Source organism: Pelodiscus sinensis, chromosome 6 (assembly GCF_049634645.1).
Source record: "Pelodiscus sinensis isolate JC-2024 chromosome 6, ASM4963464v1, whole genome shotgun sequence".
Taxonomy (NCBI): domain Eukaryota; kingdom Metazoa; phylum Chordata; order Testudines; family Trionychidae; genus Pelodiscus; species Pelodiscus sinensis.
The window spans coordinates 32400881-32418173 of NC_134716.1; the positions used below are offsets into that span (position 1 = coordinate 32400881).

The 17293-nt window shown below is 41.7% G+C and overlaps 1 protein-coding gene across 10 annotated transcripts in view; it reads right to left on the minus strand.

The window, feature by feature from the left end:
- APBA1 (amyloid beta precursor protein binding family A member 1) overlaps positions 1 to 17293 on the minus strand; it is a 153540-nt gene that overhangs the window by 46697 nt on the left and 89550 nt on the right. For all 10 annotated transcript variants that reach the window (XM_075931690.1, XM_075931687.1, XM_075931686.1 and 7 more), the window contains one exon: positions 1619 to 1720. In XM_075931690.1, coding sequence (XP_075787805.1) covers positions 1619 to 1720 — 102 coding nt within the window. The remainder of the gene's footprint in view (positions 1 to 1618; positions 1721 to 17293) is intronic.

Genomic DNA, 17293 nt, shown 5'->3' on the forward strand with positions numbered 1-17293 from the left:
AACTCGAAGTAAGCGACGCAAATTGAGCTACGTCAACTGCATAGTTTCTTTCAAAATAGCTTTTCTAAATTGGGAGAGTCTACACAGCACTTATTTCAAAATAGAGCACACTCCTTCTGACGTCCCTTATTCCTCATACAATGAGGGTGACAGAAGTCAGAGTAAGAAGTCCTCCAGCTTGGAAAAAAACCAAATTTGTCATTATTTCGAAATTACTGCCTGCTATGTAGATGCAGACTAAGTTATTTCAAAATAACGCTAGTTATTTTAAAATAATGTTGCTGTGCAGAGGTACCCTTAGTATGTTTTATTAAGTATATCTTTTAGTTTTGTTAATAAAAATCACCCTTTTAAGGTGATGATTTGCCCTGGGAAATAGCCAGGGGTCTGTGTATGCATGCCTAAGACTAAGAGGTCAGCTATCAGAGATTGCAGTTTGTTTTCTGTTTTAGGGATGTGAAGGACTAGTCAACAGGCTAGTCGACTAGTTGCTCTCCCCCCCCCTTGCTGCCTCTATCAGACAGAGGCAGCAAGGGGCAGGGATGAGGAGGGGGTATTCAAAGCGGAAGTGTCGCTTGAAACCTGGGGCCAGACTCTGGGCTTCACGCAGTGCTGCCACTTGGAAACGCTGTGTGCAGAATGGGGCCAGTGCTGCATGTGGCATTTCAAAGCGGCAGCACTGCATGGAGCCCGGGATCAGCTGGGGGCTCCCCTGCTGACCCCAGGCTCCATGCAGTGCTGCTGCTTTGAAATGCTGTGGGAAGCCCGGTGTCAGGCTGCACGCAGCATTTCAAAGTGACAGCACTGTGTGGAACCTGGGATCACTCCCCAGCTGATCGACTATTCAATTAGTCAATACTTAACATCCTTATTCTGTTTTTCTCATGCTCTCTGGTGGTAAAAGAGCTTGTGGGGGGAGGAGGTTTCTCCTCTGGAAGAAGTTTAAGTGCTTCTACCTGAGTTTCAGAAGAACGGGTTTTGTTTTTACACTTGATGGTGGCAGCTACCTCCCAAGGGCAAGAAATCTGTGACCTTGGAGACTTTTTTTTGTAAGCCAAAGCCTTTAGAGGCAAGGTATTTAAGGTCTTTTGCAGGCCCCCACCTTCTGCATTCACATTGCCAGAGTTGGGAACAGCCTCGACAACAGTAAAAACAGCTCAGTGAGCGACAGAAGCATCTCCTGCCAACACAGTGCTGCACACACAAGCACTTATACTGGCAAAACTAATGTTGCTTACAGTGTCAAAAATTTTGCTGATACAAGTACTAGGGTAGATAAGGCCTAAGACATGTAGCCTCCTTTGTGGAAAGACATTCTGCAAAGAGTGGGAAAAGAAAAATGCTGTCTCCTTTTCTGCAATTCAGAGGGGATACTGGCTGCTCTTAAATAAATCAACTCTCCTCAGGATGTTACACAAATATTACTGCAGAAAAAAAAGCCAACCGAAATACTGTTGTGAAATTAAGGTTTCATTCAGAGAGAAGGAGGAAGCACGTAAAACGAACTTTTGCCAGTTTTTGTCCTCACCCCCCATCTATGAGAAGGAAGAAGATGATATAAAAATTCATGAGTAGTAAGAGGAACAGAACTGTCTCTCTTAAAAAGATTGCACTCTACCTCTTTATTAGTGGAGGGTTCTGCTGTGCCACAAACATCTTGGTGATGTTGCCTACTAGATGATTCAGCACCACGGGGCGAAGAGGAATCAGGAGATGGAGACTAGACACGGTAAGAAAAATAACATTAAATAAAAAACAGAGTGACCACTATAGAAAACTCACTCTATTTTAGTTGGAACTAAGAATAAGGATTACAAAGCAGCCAAACATTATGTACGTTGTTACAACCCATGTTTCCCGAGCTAATGAACATGCGAAACTTCTAGTATTTCATCATTTTTATTTCAGTTACATGTTTGTGAAAAGAATTAAATGTATTGTCTGTCCATAAACTAACGCAGTTGAAAATTTAATAAAATGAAATCCAGAGAAAAGTAATATTCACCAAAAATCACATAATGAAAACATAGTTTTGAGAGTTGAAGGGGAGAGAAAATGATGAGATTTAGCATGAACATTTGTGACTTTCATTTGACTTTTCTTGCCAGCCACTCAATTAAGTTGCAATTACAATACCTCTCCCCACACAAGCAGTGTATAAATACAATTATCTTATTCTTTTATTTAAGGTTGCAAACACTTCAGCCTAATATTCTGGAAAAAAACAAGAGAAAAATAGTAGAGTCAAGATGAAAATTGTTACGAGAAAGATGAGTGAAAAAACACTGAGGGCCTGATCAGAATGTGGGGGTGCAACTTTAGTAAGGTGAACCGAACTGACACACAGCAAACAGAGTGCTTTAATCTGCCCCTTTAAGGCTATGTCTAGACTGCAGGAATTTGTCAGCAGAGGTAATGGAAATGAAGTGTTCATTAGCATTTCTCGCGCTGTCATTTGCATAGTCTCTTCCGATCCTTTTTGCGGAAGAGGTTTTTGCGCAAAAAAAAAAAAGCAGTGTAGATGGAGCCATTTGTGCAAAAAAAAAAAAAAAAAAAAAAACCTTTTACACAAGATCCTGTATACCTCAGCATAAAGGATTTTGCGCAAAAGTTTTTTTTTTGTGCAAAATGGCCCCGTCTACACTGCTTTTTCTTGCGCAAAAACCTCTTCCACAAAAAGGATTGGAAGAGACTATGCAAATGACAGCGCAAGAAATACTAATGAGCGCTTCATTTGCATCGCCTCTGTTGACAAATTCCTGTTGTCTAGACGTAGCCTAAGAAGAATGTGTACCTACAATTTCTCAAGAGTAAATTCCAGAAAGGCTGGCCTAAAGTGAACAGAAGCAGGTTGCCGTGGTTCCGTCTAACCATTTTACAATTGCCTTAAGCAATTAAATAAAATAATAATTTCTGTTTATTGTTTGTACTGCGGTAGCACCTAAAAGTCCCATTCACAAACTAGGACCCCAGAGTGCTAGACAATAAGTAACAGGGAGCATTGCTAATACCGAGGAAGTCATACCCAATTATCCAAGGCAAAACTGAAAAGGATTTTAGGATAACTACTATACTAGAAATACAAAGGATGGAATCAAGGGGATTGATTACAATGGAATTATATAAATTATAAATGAGCACCAGTGTTCCCTCTAATTTTTTCCATCATGTATAGAATACATTTTATGTTAACCAAGGCACGTGCAGTTCTTTACCACCAGTAAAACCTAACCTCATACTGCTGCCTATGGGAGGCTCTGGGCACTTTACTAATCAGCTGGGCAGCATCTGAATCTCTCCTGGGGTGGCTGCCCAAGTGCTTAGCTTACAGGGAACACCGGTGAGCCCATAATTTGACCCATAGAGCCCCGATATCAAAATCACCTTCAGATATTCTTACAAAATAAGTTTTCAGAGGTACAATAGTCTAGGTAAGATTTTCCCCCTACAGTTATGCAAGTCAGGTTCTGAGAAAACATTGGAATCCTACACAGTCCCCTCTAACACACACACGTGGATCCTTATGTAACTTTATCAGTCCATTCAAAGTTTGCCATCCACAGCGGCAACACCAGATATTTAACTGCTAGTTTCTTGGCTTAAAAAGAAAAAGAAAAAGACACCACGCTTGCTACTTGCTTCTTCTTTGGGCCAACCAATGTCATTACATTGTGAAATGGCTCTGCTCTGATTTGGGACAGCTGCATTTCTGACCCACACATCTCTTTTCACTGGAGTCCTCATTTCAGAGGTACTGTTGGATACTGCAGAGCAACCTGAATTGATTCCTTCACCCTCCAAATGAGATGAAACTTGGTTTCAAGGTATATGTCTAAAAAGCAATAGGTTCTTACTATATTTCTTGTTTTCAAATTAGCTTTAAGGACAAATCAAGGCACTCGTGCAGATCCTTGGCTATATGGTTTAACCACCCTCCTTCCTTTCCCCCCCCACCCCCCCCACCCCTCATGCTCTTCCCCATCTCTGTAATAAGAGGACAGAGTTAAGAGGTTCTACCGAATACCTTGGTATAAAAAAAACAGCTTCTACAATTTTCCCTTAATAAAGTAACTGCTAACTAAAACATCACTTCATTAAGATCTTCACTAGGCAGGGATGAGATGGCATTTACCAAAGGACCAGGCTGAATCATGGTTTTCACCATCCCATGAAAAACTAGATAGTCCCACTTTCAAGGCATTTTCTATTTTTAAAATCATTTCATTAAGGCACACCACATTGCACGTGGCTTTAGTTACATATTCAAATTATGGTCACATAAGGCAGTAGTTTCACAGATTTGTATCTGTACAACTCTAAATTGAAATAAAACTTCAATGGGCATACTGCTTATATTTGCAATTAAAATACTGAACACTGGTATGTCTGTGTATGTTTTGGTTGGATATTTTCTCAAAGATGGTATGCATTTCATGAATAATTTTGTTTTTTAATAGGATATAAAAAGGGAATTATTAGACTGTGTGAAAATGACAATTTGTTGTTGTAGGCTTGAAGCAGTCAGCAACCAGAAGCAGGCAGAGCTACAGACTATAAACCTACCTCCTATTGGCTATGTAGTATTCTGTAGAAGACGACCAACTTTGGGGATTGACCAGGCCTATTCCTCAGATCTGAATGGATGTAACCAAAGTTTGGAAAGGTTCATTCTATGCTCGCCAGCTGGGCACTGATGCAATTCCCCCCCCCCCCAGTTGCCTGTTTTTAACTCAGTTTAAATCAGCATTTACCAGCATCCTGTTCTAAATTAGTTTTTCCGTGGAAACAGCCAAGATTGGTGATAAGTGAGCTAGCAGTCCCTGGGTCCACGTCCAGTAGATCTTGCTCGAGCAAGATGACTGTAGATTAGAAACTTTAATTTTATTCTTCATCAATCTCTCTCTTTTTTTGGAGGTGTGTGTGGAGGGAGGGAGGGGGGGTAAAAGTGTGGACCTGGAAGGCGGGAGACAGAGATTAAGAACAGAGGCAGAGTGTTTGTAAAAATGGCACCTAGAGCTGTGGAAGATACTTGAGCCTTCAGGCTAATGTACCCCAATTTTATGCAACTTTGCTACCATATTTTTTGGGGGGAAGCTTCCACTCCCCAAGAAAGCTCCCCAGCACTGAGATAAGTTACATGGGGAGAAAATTATATAGTTAAGAGCCATACTGTAAGTCAAGAAATACAAAACTTACAGTGTCACTAGCAACTTTAACTCAGCTGTGTTGTTTTTCCATTCCTATTTTTCTAGTTAAACATGACTGTTTCTGTTTTTTAAGTGTTAAAACAACATAACAGGTGTGCAATGCTATCAAGCTAACAATGATGCTAGTGGGTGTTTTGTGTCAGGAAATAATGTAGGATTGAATTTTAAAACAAACAAAACAAAACATATTGAGCACTGAATGTTGTCCCCAAAATATTTATTTAAAATACTGTCAAGTTCACTTCTCAACTAAAAACAAATAAGCCTCATTGTTAGTGTGTCCACCACATTTAAGAGGTCATATGTTTTTAAAAACATTGTGTTGTTGATCCAGTAGTTATCAGCATTAGAAATCTGTATGATTGAACACATAATAAACTACACATATCTAAAAAGTATTGGAATTATTAACCTATTAAAGGTCATATAAATGCTGTGTCTGCATTTTTGCTGCAAGATTTTTTTCTAAGATGATGACTAAGTCTGACTGAATACACTGAAGAAATTTATAACAGAACAGACAGCATGCAATATACAGCTTGCTCTACTGTGCAATATTAGCAACCCCAAAATAGTTCCTATTCTGAAGTGAAGGAAAATTCAGGCTAGAGGGATTCCCACATTTGGTCTATTTAGCATCCCAAAGCAAAAGGTACAATGTACATTACAGAGTGCAGCTTACAATATACAAGTAATTCATACGGTAGGACCAAAAAAAGAAATTCAATAAGAAATAGCAGAAAGGGCAGTTTGTTCAGCTTCTTCAAAACTGTATTTTTTATACAATTTCATTTTAAAAGAATGTCTGTTCACATTGCTCTTATAACTCTTAAGCTAGTTAAACCAAATCTAAACTCTGGCAAGAGAAACTATACTGTACATGTATACACTGATTTACTGTACCAATGAAAATGTTAATTAGAATTGTGAATGGCTGCACAAAAGGGAGAAATATTGTTAAAAAAAAGTAGCAGCATCCTGACTTCTCTTCCTTCCTTTTCCACCTACCTGTCTTTTAGAGTATTCCGCCTGGTACAACCAGAAATTCTCCATTTCGCTTTTGGTGTTGTTCAGCTGTAACTAACACATCCTCCACTAACAAGCTGGGAATAGGTTAATGCTTCACTGTTATTTTGTGCTTGGATTTAATAATGAAATTGGTAATAGGAGATGCGACAGGACTCCATTGTGTCACACCTATCCAGATTAACCAGCTATGTAACTGAATATCCTGTGAAGACATACATCAGGAAGAGTGGAGCTTCCTTTGTCACAGCAAGCTGTTCTTGTTTTAGCAAAATGGTGATGTTTATTCATTCGTAGCAGCAGTATATCTAGAGATTGCATAAACAGCTTATTATCACTATGACACATTTAGATTTAGGGGGGAAATAGACAAATACTTAATCCAAGCAAAATTCAGTGGTGCCACTAGAATTAAGAAAAACAATTGTTTTTTGTTTGTTTGTTTTTGTAACAGACTAACTTGTCTACTCCCTGAAGCACTAGAATCAAGGGTCAAATGTCAAATTCTTCAAAGGGGTTAGAGGAAACCTGCTAGACCTCAGCTTGCATTTTCTTTCCACTTAATTGGGCCTTTGACTCTCTAAAAACCTCACTCACCTCTGCTACATTGCCTCTGATCCTTAAATTAATTATCTCTCACCACCACCTCCTGAACAAAACCCTAAAGATATACACCACAGTACAAATCAACAATGGAAAATTAGACACCACTCTCTACAGAAAACCCACCGACTCATACAGTTACCTACATGCATCCAGCTCCCATCCAGAACACACCACACGATCCATTGTCTATAGCCAAGCCCTTCGATACAAGCGCATCTGCTCTAATCCCACTGACAGAGACCAGAAGCTTCAGGATCTCTACCAAGCATTTATAAACCTCAACTACCCACCCAGAGAAATAAAAAAGCAAATTGAAAGAGCCAGACGAATACCTAGAAACCATCTACTTCAAGACAGACCCAAGAAAACCAACAATAGAACACCACTTGTCATCACCTACAACCCCCAACTTAAACCTGTCCAACACATCAATAAACTACAGCCTATACTGGAACAGGATACCATACTCCAAGAGGCTCTGGGAGACAGTCTCCTATAGACAACCACCTAACCTCAAGATGATTCTTACCAACAACCACAGGACATACCACACTAATACCAACCCTGGTACCTTCCCTTGCAATAAACCCCATTGCCAGCTTTGTCCACATATTCATTCTGCTGATACCATTATTGGACCTAACCAAGTGAGTTATAAGATCAAGAACACATATTCCTGCACATCCAGAAATATAATCTAATGCTATCATGTGCCGAAAGTGTCCGTCTGCTATGTACATTGGGCAAACATCTCAGACACTTTGCCAAAGGATTAATGCCCACAAAACAGATATCAGACAAGATCACAAAGAAAAAACAGTTTCTTGCCATTCTGCTACAAAGACCTTTTACATCTGCACTTGAAAGAGAATCCTCTGAACTGTCATTCATGTTAAAATTCGACACTCTCCAAAAAGGAATGAACAAACACTTGAACTATCTCACCCATTACCAAGATAGCTTCCCCAGTTATTACCTCTAATACCATTAACTCACAAACGTCCCACTCTCCCCACCTCTAATATCATCAATTCACAGACACTTACCTTCCTTCCTCCCCTCCCCCCCCCCCCCCCCCCCCCCCCGCATCCCCTTCCTGTTCTGCAATGTGATTTGTCCTTTTCATATTTGTTCATTTTTTTAATTGTACTCTTTGGTATATATGGTTGTGACTATTTTCTTCCACTATTTGATCTGAGGAAGTGGGTCTGGCCCACGAAAGCTCATCATCTAATAAACCATCTTGTTAGTCTTTAAAGTGCTACATTGTCCTGCATTTTGCTAAAGATATATATCTTCCTCAGAGGGGTAACCGCATGATCTTATTATTATAACCTTTATTTTTCCTCAACTGCTCCCTCATCTGTCTGCTACAATGTATGAAAATTAGATTGTAAGAGCTCTGGGGGAAGAATTTTTTCTCTTATTTGTTCTGTAAAGCACCTAATACAGTTAAGTGCTATACAGCTCCTTTTGCGGAAAAACTTGCCAGCTGTCTACACTGGCAGCTTGAATTTCCGCAAGAACACTGACAATCTCATGTAAGAAATCAGTGCTTCTTGCGGAAATACTATGCTGCTCCCGTTCGGGCAAAAGTCCTTTTGCGCAAAAGCTTTTGCGCAAAAGGGCCAGTGTAGACAGCTCAGATTTGTTTTGCGCAAAAAAGCCCCGATCGCGAAAATGGCGATCGGGGCTTTTTTGTGCAAAAGCGTGTCTAGATTGGCCACGGATGCTTTTGCACAAAAGTGCTTTTGCAGAAAAGCATCCATGCCAATCTAGATGCTCTTTTCCGCAAATGCTTTTAACGGAAAACTTTTCCGTTAAAAGCATTTGCGGAAAATCATGCCAGTCTAGACGTAGCCAAATGGTACAAAAAGCAGTGTTAACTTACTTTTGTTGTGCACTCTCTAACATTTTACAATATAAACTTAAGAAAACAACAAACAGTCTGATAGCACTTTAAAGACTAACAAAACATGTAGATGTTTTCTCTTTAAAGTGCTACCAAACTATTGTTTTCTTAAGTTTATCCTGAACAGACTAACTCAGCTACCCCCTGAAGCTTCATTTTACAGTATACAATTTATGCCAAATCATTGAGTGATATCATAATTTTTTAAAAAAAGTTGATTTTACAGTGAGAAAAGTGTAGTTTTTCACTCCTCTTCTAGCTAATCAAAGAGATTTTGCTTAAACTTTCCCAAAACAACAAAAAATCCTTTTTGGGAAGGCAATAACCATGTAAATCTTGAAAGATTATTCCCCAAATGTGTATACTTTGGAAACTTACAAATATGTGGAATATGGGGATTATTGTGGAAAGTAGTAGTCAGACAGCAGACACTCACTATAACAGATTCCCTTCTCCCTGCAATACGATCAGAGCAGCTCAGTCTAATGCTGTGATCTGGTCAAACATGAGTTTTTTTGCAGCCTACCAATGAGGGGTCAGTTAATCTCCAATCTGATCGGGAACCCTGTCCATTAAAACCTACACTAAGACCATTAATTCATTTCACTAAGATACAGCTGCTAGATGGTAAAAACTAGATGGAAACCTATAGGTGAAAACGCCACTCATCCTCAGAATGCATTTTAGATGGTTCTGTTTTGCTATGTTAAGGGAACGATATTGTTAAAGGGCAGCTAAGACAAGAACACTAAAACTGGAGGAGATCTTGCTCCTTGTCATGGCCTCAGGGCTGGAAGACCTCTCACTCCCCTCTGTGGCTTTTGAGCCATGGCAGCAGGATAAGGATGTAATAGTGTAGTCGAGTAACCGATTAACCAATAAGCAAAAGCTTATAGGTTAATGCTATAGACTACACGCATTCTCCCACCCCCAATGGTAAATTTCTTAGGAGGCTGGCCAGCAGACGGGCCCAGTCCTGGCTCAAGTCAGATCCGGGACCTACCTCTGCTGTAGCTCTGCATTTGAAGTGTTTGAGTTCACACAGGTTCTCGGAGCTCAGCCCTGCTTCTGGACAGGCAGCTGGTTTGCGAGGGGAGCTGTTTTTTAAACTGGCTCCCTTTGCGGACCCACTTCCACCTGGCACCCCACACTACTGCTTCTGATACAGAGGCAGCAGTGCAGAGTGGCAGGGGGCTTTTTCGGAGGGGGCCGGAGCGCACTGGCTGCCAGCTCCCTCCTACCCCCCGGACTATAGAATAATCGAATAGCTAATAAGAATTCATGAGGGTAATCGACTACTCAATTAACCGATATTTAACATCCCTACAGTGGGAAAGAAATTCTCCAGTCTTGGGGCTGTAGTGGGGGGAGGGAAGAGTGAACGGAGGTGTAAGGTCAGTGGCAGGGGTGATATGAGGCGGGACCATGGACAAAACAGCAGCAGGGGACGGGAAGAGGGGAAGGTGGGAGACGGAGTGGAATGCGAACAGGACCATAGGTGGAAGGGATGGGTCAGGGCTAAAGTTCTTGCACCATGGCTCCTCCTTTTGGCCTAGGGTTCCAGGAGATATTAATCTGCCTGTGAAAAAGAGTTCTTGTTCAGAGTTCTATAACATGCACGGGTTACAGTAATGTATAGGTTACAGTAATTCACACCTATAAGGATTTCTTTGCTAGAAACAAAGGCTAGAATCTTTCCTTTAAAAATTGAATCTCAGATTCTACAGAATCTGTGCATGCTCAGCAAATCAATAAATACCTTAAGTGGTCAGACCTGGCCAGCAAACTGAATGCTTCACACCAAAAGCTGGCATTGCAGAATTCCTGAAAATGGGCTCAATTCTGGCTCTTTTTCTCTCCCATGATGTGAGATTTTTTCCTCCACTCAACATATATAACCTGAGTTAACTTGTATTTGAATTTCAACTGCAGTATATCACGTGTCAATCTAAAGCAAATACTGCAATTCTTGTCCATGTTTTCAGAAGCCTTTCTTCATAACTGTAATCACCACGGGCAGTGCTCCAGTTTACAATGGAGAAGAATCATCCTTTATCTTTCCATAATTTATTAAAAAACACAATAAAACACAAAATGATTCACAGACTCCTGAATCAAATATTCACCATAATTTAAATATCCTGACCTGGTCTAGTGAGTGTTTGTCTTCCAACACTGTAATTGATTAACATCTCCCTTTTTCCTACATGGTTGATGAATCAGCATAAAGCCTTCTTTCCTTGCAATTAAAATGTTCATGGTTATTGGGCTTGCTGTATAATTTTAAGACTTTATAATATATAGATGCCACTCATTAAAGATTTGACCTCTAAAATCTATTCCAAAAAGCAGCTTTAAAGACTTTGTTGGGGGGGGGGGGGAAGCACCAACAATATCACATCCATATAACTAGACACTTTTCCCTCTTTCTTTCAAAGTTCAACCAGTACCTGAAACCCGCTTGAATTATTTAAAATAGACTTCTCAATTTCCTCATTAATAATAAATTAGGCCTGCTGTGGAAAAATTGAAACATGCTCATCTCTGTGAAACAGCTCCAGTATCAGTGCTACCAGATCTCATGAATGCAGATTTTGGACACCAATGATTGTGAGGTCTGAGAAACTGAAGGTGTAGAATCACAACAGCCAAAAATGTTTGTGCATCAACAATCCTTGGGTTGCTGATCTACAATGCACTACAAATACGTGACTCAATTGCGAGAGAGAAATCCCCTCTCTCTAGAGCTGAACATGAGGGTCTCACTCAGACACCAGTCACTCCAATAATTTGTTATTTGCTTGTTCCCCAAACAGAGCAACTCACTCAGCTGTCAGATACTTCCTGGAGCTTTGAAATGGGAGGGGCACATGCCTGCAGGGCACAGAGATCACAAAACACTGAACACAGCCATCAGGATAGACATTGTGAGATACTGGTGGAAGCCAGTTCTCTTGACAAAAATCTAAAAACAGCAGCATCCACACTGGCTCTGGCTCTTTGTTCTCAATAAAGGGAGGGGAAAAAGACAAAAGTCTCTCACAAGGGTTGAATTTTTTTTCTCCAAAACTGGGTGTTTTCCCCAACAAAAGTTGCATTGAAATATAAACATTCTCACTGTTTTGATGCCAAAAGGCAGTTTTTGGTAACAAAATGTGCCAGTGTTGACAAAGCCCTCGAGAAACCTAACTCTGATGCTCCATGGTTTCTCCTTACAGTTACTTGGTGTTGCAGTTGCACTACGCAAGTTCTAGAAGGAAAAGGAACAGAGCTCTACCTAACAACCATACATGGCTATACATTCTAAAGAAAATTTAAGGAGTTCTGCTAACAGAAGCAAGGAAGATACTGTAATCACACCACCACCTGTGCAGATACTAGGGAAATCCTAATGCACATCTTTTATGGTCTAAAACCAAAGGTTGTGTGCATGCATTCGTGAAAGTTTAGCTTATTGTACTTAAATTTAATGGAGCCAAATTCTGTGAAAGCACACAAGTTAATGAGATTGCATAGGGTGTATATCAGCACAGATATTGTCTCACTCCCTTTTAAATGGAATCTTGGGCATTTTTTTAAATTCCCTGCTTATAGGTTTACATTTCAAGTTTGAAATAAAAAAAAAATCTTTTTCCTCCTTTCTACATCACATGATCTTAATAGCTACTAACTGTACTTCTACTAACTACACTGTACATAAAAGCTGTATTGCTGCCATTTTATTCTGTTTTTCATATACCAGTAAAGCATTTGTTTTAGGGTAAATACATATGAATGACTGAAAGGAATTAGCTACCAGATTTAATCCTGAATATCATGAAGACAAAGCACACCCATCCGTAAGTGGTCCTTCCTTTAAGTGTCTCATTTATCCGCTCCTTTATCCTTTCCATTAGCCCACATAATCTCCATCTCTCTTCCCAACTGCTGGTTAGTTGAAACCCAGTCTAAGCACCCCAACAGGAGTCAGTCTCTTATCATTACTGCTGAACCTTTTTACTTTATCCTCTACACAAAAGCCTCCAATCTCAACACTGTCATGTAAATGCTCAACACTGCAGCGTGATATTTATTTTACCTTTGAAAAAAATCCTGCTATATTTAATACTGATACCTGTAGATCCTTCTGCAGTCTCCATGGCTTTATCACCTCTCAGAGAACTGCTTGCTAAGGGAATCCAAGTCTATTGTTCTAATCCTAAGGTTTGGTCACTATTTGGTTAGCAGCACAAAATGATTGCAAACATTTTCCAAAAAAGAGTAATATGGGAAAACAGATCATTTGCAGGACATACCTGAAGAGAATATAATGTTAATGTAATAAAAGGTCTGATTCGCTGGAGTGCTGATTTTGGTAAAAATTATGAGATTTTCAGTACTTCTGAAAAATCAGTAAGTAAAACAGCACCTTCATTAATCAAATCCCTGCTTAGTTATAGATGAAATTGAGTTACATTTCTGAAACATTTCAGTTATATTGAAAAGCCCCTAATTTTTCCAAAATATCGTTTGTCTGAAAAAAATTGATATCCTGATAAATGGGGTTCTATAGTATTATTATTATAAAAACTGATTCCTTGTGATCACTTAGTGAAGGCAATCTTATTTTGTTCAGCAACCTGCTACGCCGTTCAACGCACCCTCTGTTCAAGAAGATGGATTTACTCGGACTACTGTATCTGTGCCAAGTGATACCTGAGTAAAGCATTACAAACAATGCAAAAATCAGCAATAATTGATGCTGAAAAAAAATCCAACCCACATTCTCTTCTTTTCAAGTGGGATGCATTTTTTTCAATCTGCCACAGGATTTTTACCGTTGTTAGTTTGATTCACGCTTTTCTGCTTTTCAGAATTTAGGTTGCCTGCACGCCTATCAACATCTAGTTGTCATATGAGCTTTGGCTATTATCAGCATCATTTATTATTTGTGTTGCAGCAGCACCAAGAGACACCAATTAGGATCAGGGCCCCATTGTTCTAAAGGACATACAAACAGAACGCAAAAGATGGTCCCTGTCCAAAAAAGCTCACAGTCTAACATATTATAATATCAGTTAAGGACTTATGGAAACACCTGCTTTCATCACTATGCAAGTGCGCCACATTAGGATCCACAAGTGCAACTTCCGTGGTCCGGTTCTGCAGAGTGTGGAAGTTACACATGAGAAATGCAGTCAAAAGGGAGCATGGCAAGCACAGCACTCACTAGGAAGAACTAAGCCCCTTTCAGGATCCTTACAACCTGATAAGCTTGCTGCCATCATGGGTACTTTAGGATACTGAACCTAAAGCCATTAGGAACCAACGAATATTTTGTGCGACTGCTATCATGGCAGAACAAAACCACACAGAAAATGTTGTCCGAAAGCTGCAATGAGGTGATACTAATATGTTCTATATTTGGATGATGGAAGTGAAATAATGATGATATTTTGATGAATGAACTCCCATCATAAAAAATAAACTACAATTTTACAACACGTGAGTCATCTTAGTTCTACGTATCCTGTAAACACGTTCGACCCTCCGAGTCCACTACGAGCTAATTGTGGTACGGAGAGTTCAGCCTGAGCAGTCACCACTAAGGCCGGTGGCCCTTTTATTACGCACATTCGCGTTACACCCGAGCCGGATCGGCCTGCTGGCGGAGTAGGGGGGTTCGGGCCCGCCCCCTCTCCGAACCCCGGCCCAGGGCCCTAAAGGCAGGGACCCATGGTCCCTCCCTCGCGGATGGGGGAACGCCCCAAAACACACCCTCTCACGGGCTCCACGACCCCGCCCTGGGCCGCTTCCTACTCCACCAGGCCTCCTGGCCCGTCTCCCTTGACCCCGCTTGCCTCACCTCTCCTTCCTTCTCCCCTCCTCCAGCTCTGTCCGCCGCGCTCCCCTGCACCGTGCCGACCCCGGGTTTAAATCCCCCGCCGGCTCCGTTCCCCCTCCGCGTCACTTCCCCTGCGACGCCTCCCAGCCACCCTTCCCCCGTGACATCATCCCCCTGCGCCTCGCCGGCCCCTCCCTCTTGGGCCCTGCCAGCCGGCGCCAGCTGCCTCCCGACGCCCCCTGCGCCGGCTGCCGGCGTATTACTGCAGCCCGCCGCGGCGGGCTGGGCCGCGTTCCCCGCCCCCCGGTGTGGCTGCCCGGCGCCTCCCGGCGCGCTCTCAGTGCGGGGCGCGAGTGCCCCGTCACAATCCAGATACCACATTTCTAGGGTAATATGCCCATTGATGGTTAATGACACATTCTATAAAGTATAACAAGCTTGAATTTTAGAGGTGCTGAGCATGCACAGATCCCAATGCTGTGTTACAGGCAGTCCCCGGGTTACGTACAGGATAGGGACTATAGGTTTGTTCTTAAGTTGAATTTGTATACAAGTCGGAACTGGCTCCAGATTCAGCTGCTGCCACTGAAACTGACCAGGGGCTGACTACAGGAAGCCGGAGGCAGAGTTGCTCCGCCCCCAGCGTCCTGGAATCAGCCTGATCAGTTTCAACAGCTGCTGAATCTGGAGCCTGGGACAGAACAGCTGGGGCGCTGCCCGGTAGGTTCCCACAGGACCAACCCGGCAGCACCCCAGCTGCTCTACCCGAGGCGTCCCGCAACAAAAGCCTGGTCGGGGGGGGGGGGGGCGCACTAGCTGCGCCCCCTCCCCCCCCAGCAGACCGGGGAGACCCGAGCAAAGCCGCCCAGGCGGCGGCTTTGCTCCCGGGCAAACGAGCAAAGCCACCCAGGCAGCGGCTTTGCTCGGGTGTCCCTGGTCTGCTGGGGGGGTCCAGTGGCTTTGCTGGACCCCCCCAGCAGACCAGGAAAAGCTTTTCTCGCCCCGGAGGACACGGGTGGCAACCCTCCGCCCGTGAGCTCCGGGGCGAGAAAAGCCCCGTTCGTAAGCGCGGATCCGACTTTAGTCGGATCCACGTAAGTCGGGGACTGCCTGTACGTATAAGAAATTGATATGTAGATATAGGTTTAAAAGAGTTTCCAATGGCTGTATGTGCAAACCATGCATATTAAACTAGAAGACACTTATTAAACAGGGATGTTAACAGAATGATGTTTAATGCTTTAGCTGCAAAATCCCGCTTCTACATCTTTCCTTAAACAAGCAGTCCCAGAGAAGGCAATAAGAGCACGAGCAGATGTAAGCTTGCCGATATTTGACTCTATTTTGGGATAATATAAATGAATTATTGCAATTCATCGTCTCTGTTACACAGGGTTAACATTGTGTGATGAGACATGATCTAATTCACAATTCACTTACAAGTTTCTGGATTTCTGACGGTCTTTCAAGAAAGAAAAACAATATAAAAGTTACTTATCTTGGCCAGATCACATCCCTTTTTCATATTTCAAACTCCATGCGCTATACTACAGTAAGCCTGGTAGCATATAAGACCATTAATATTTAGTTTTTATTTAAACTGGTATTGCTAGAAGTTTGAACTAGGGATGTTAAAAGATGTTTAATAAGGTAATTGTGTAACCACTAAAAATCTTAGTGGTTACATGCTGAGGGCTCTGCAGTACAAAGCTCAAATAAGCTTCATACTGCAGAGCCCGCAGCGAAGTCTCCCAGGCGTGGGGCCACCAATAGGGATGTTAAAATGCATTTAATTAAGTAATCGTGCAACCACTGACATTTTCAGCAGGTACATGGTTTCACATGAGCTGGTGTGCATACCCCGTGCTTACGGGTTTCCACCTGCCCTCTATATTAGCATTAACAGATAGGGGTGGGGGGGCAGCCAGGTAAGCTGGCTTTCCTTGCATACCGGGAGTCCTCATGTAACCGGGCATGTTAACTCATGAGCCCAAGTTCATCCGTTAACCATGTACAGGGTTACACTTTCACATCTCTAGCCACCAGCCCCAGCAAAGCCACCTCCCTGGAAGTGGGGTAGGGTTTAACCAATAGCATTAACTGATGAGCATCAATGTATTAGTTAATAGGTTAAACTCGAACATCCCTAATTTGAACTATACATAGTATATCACCAAAGGAAGCAGACACCAATAAAATACTCCATAAGAATTAAAGAGAATTGTTACACACATTTTGGGTCACACTCATCCATGGGACAAGTTAGCTGACATTAAATGAATTACTTAAGGGATGATTTGATCTACTGCCCCTATACATTTTAATATGATTAAAAGTTGCTTCCAAAACTATTAAAGAAATACTGTAAACCATAAATTTAACATATACAATTAACTGTACATGGCAAAGAGAATAGGCTGAACAGTTCTGGACTGATTCTGAATCAAGTTAGGTCTGCTGTCTAAATATAAAGTAGTTCAAAAACTGTAATAGATTGTACACTATAAGAAATAACTAACAACATCAGGTTCACACATGAAGGTGAGATTCCCCTTTACAATTAAACTAACAGTGTTGTAAATTTGCATTGTCTTGTAGTTGGCAAGCCCATAACTGATGGGAGCCTGGAGAACCTGATCACCCAAGTAAAACTGGTTGATAGCTGTTCTCATCAACCAGTTAGTTAAGGGATATTGGAAAAAAAACGTTTTATCGCTT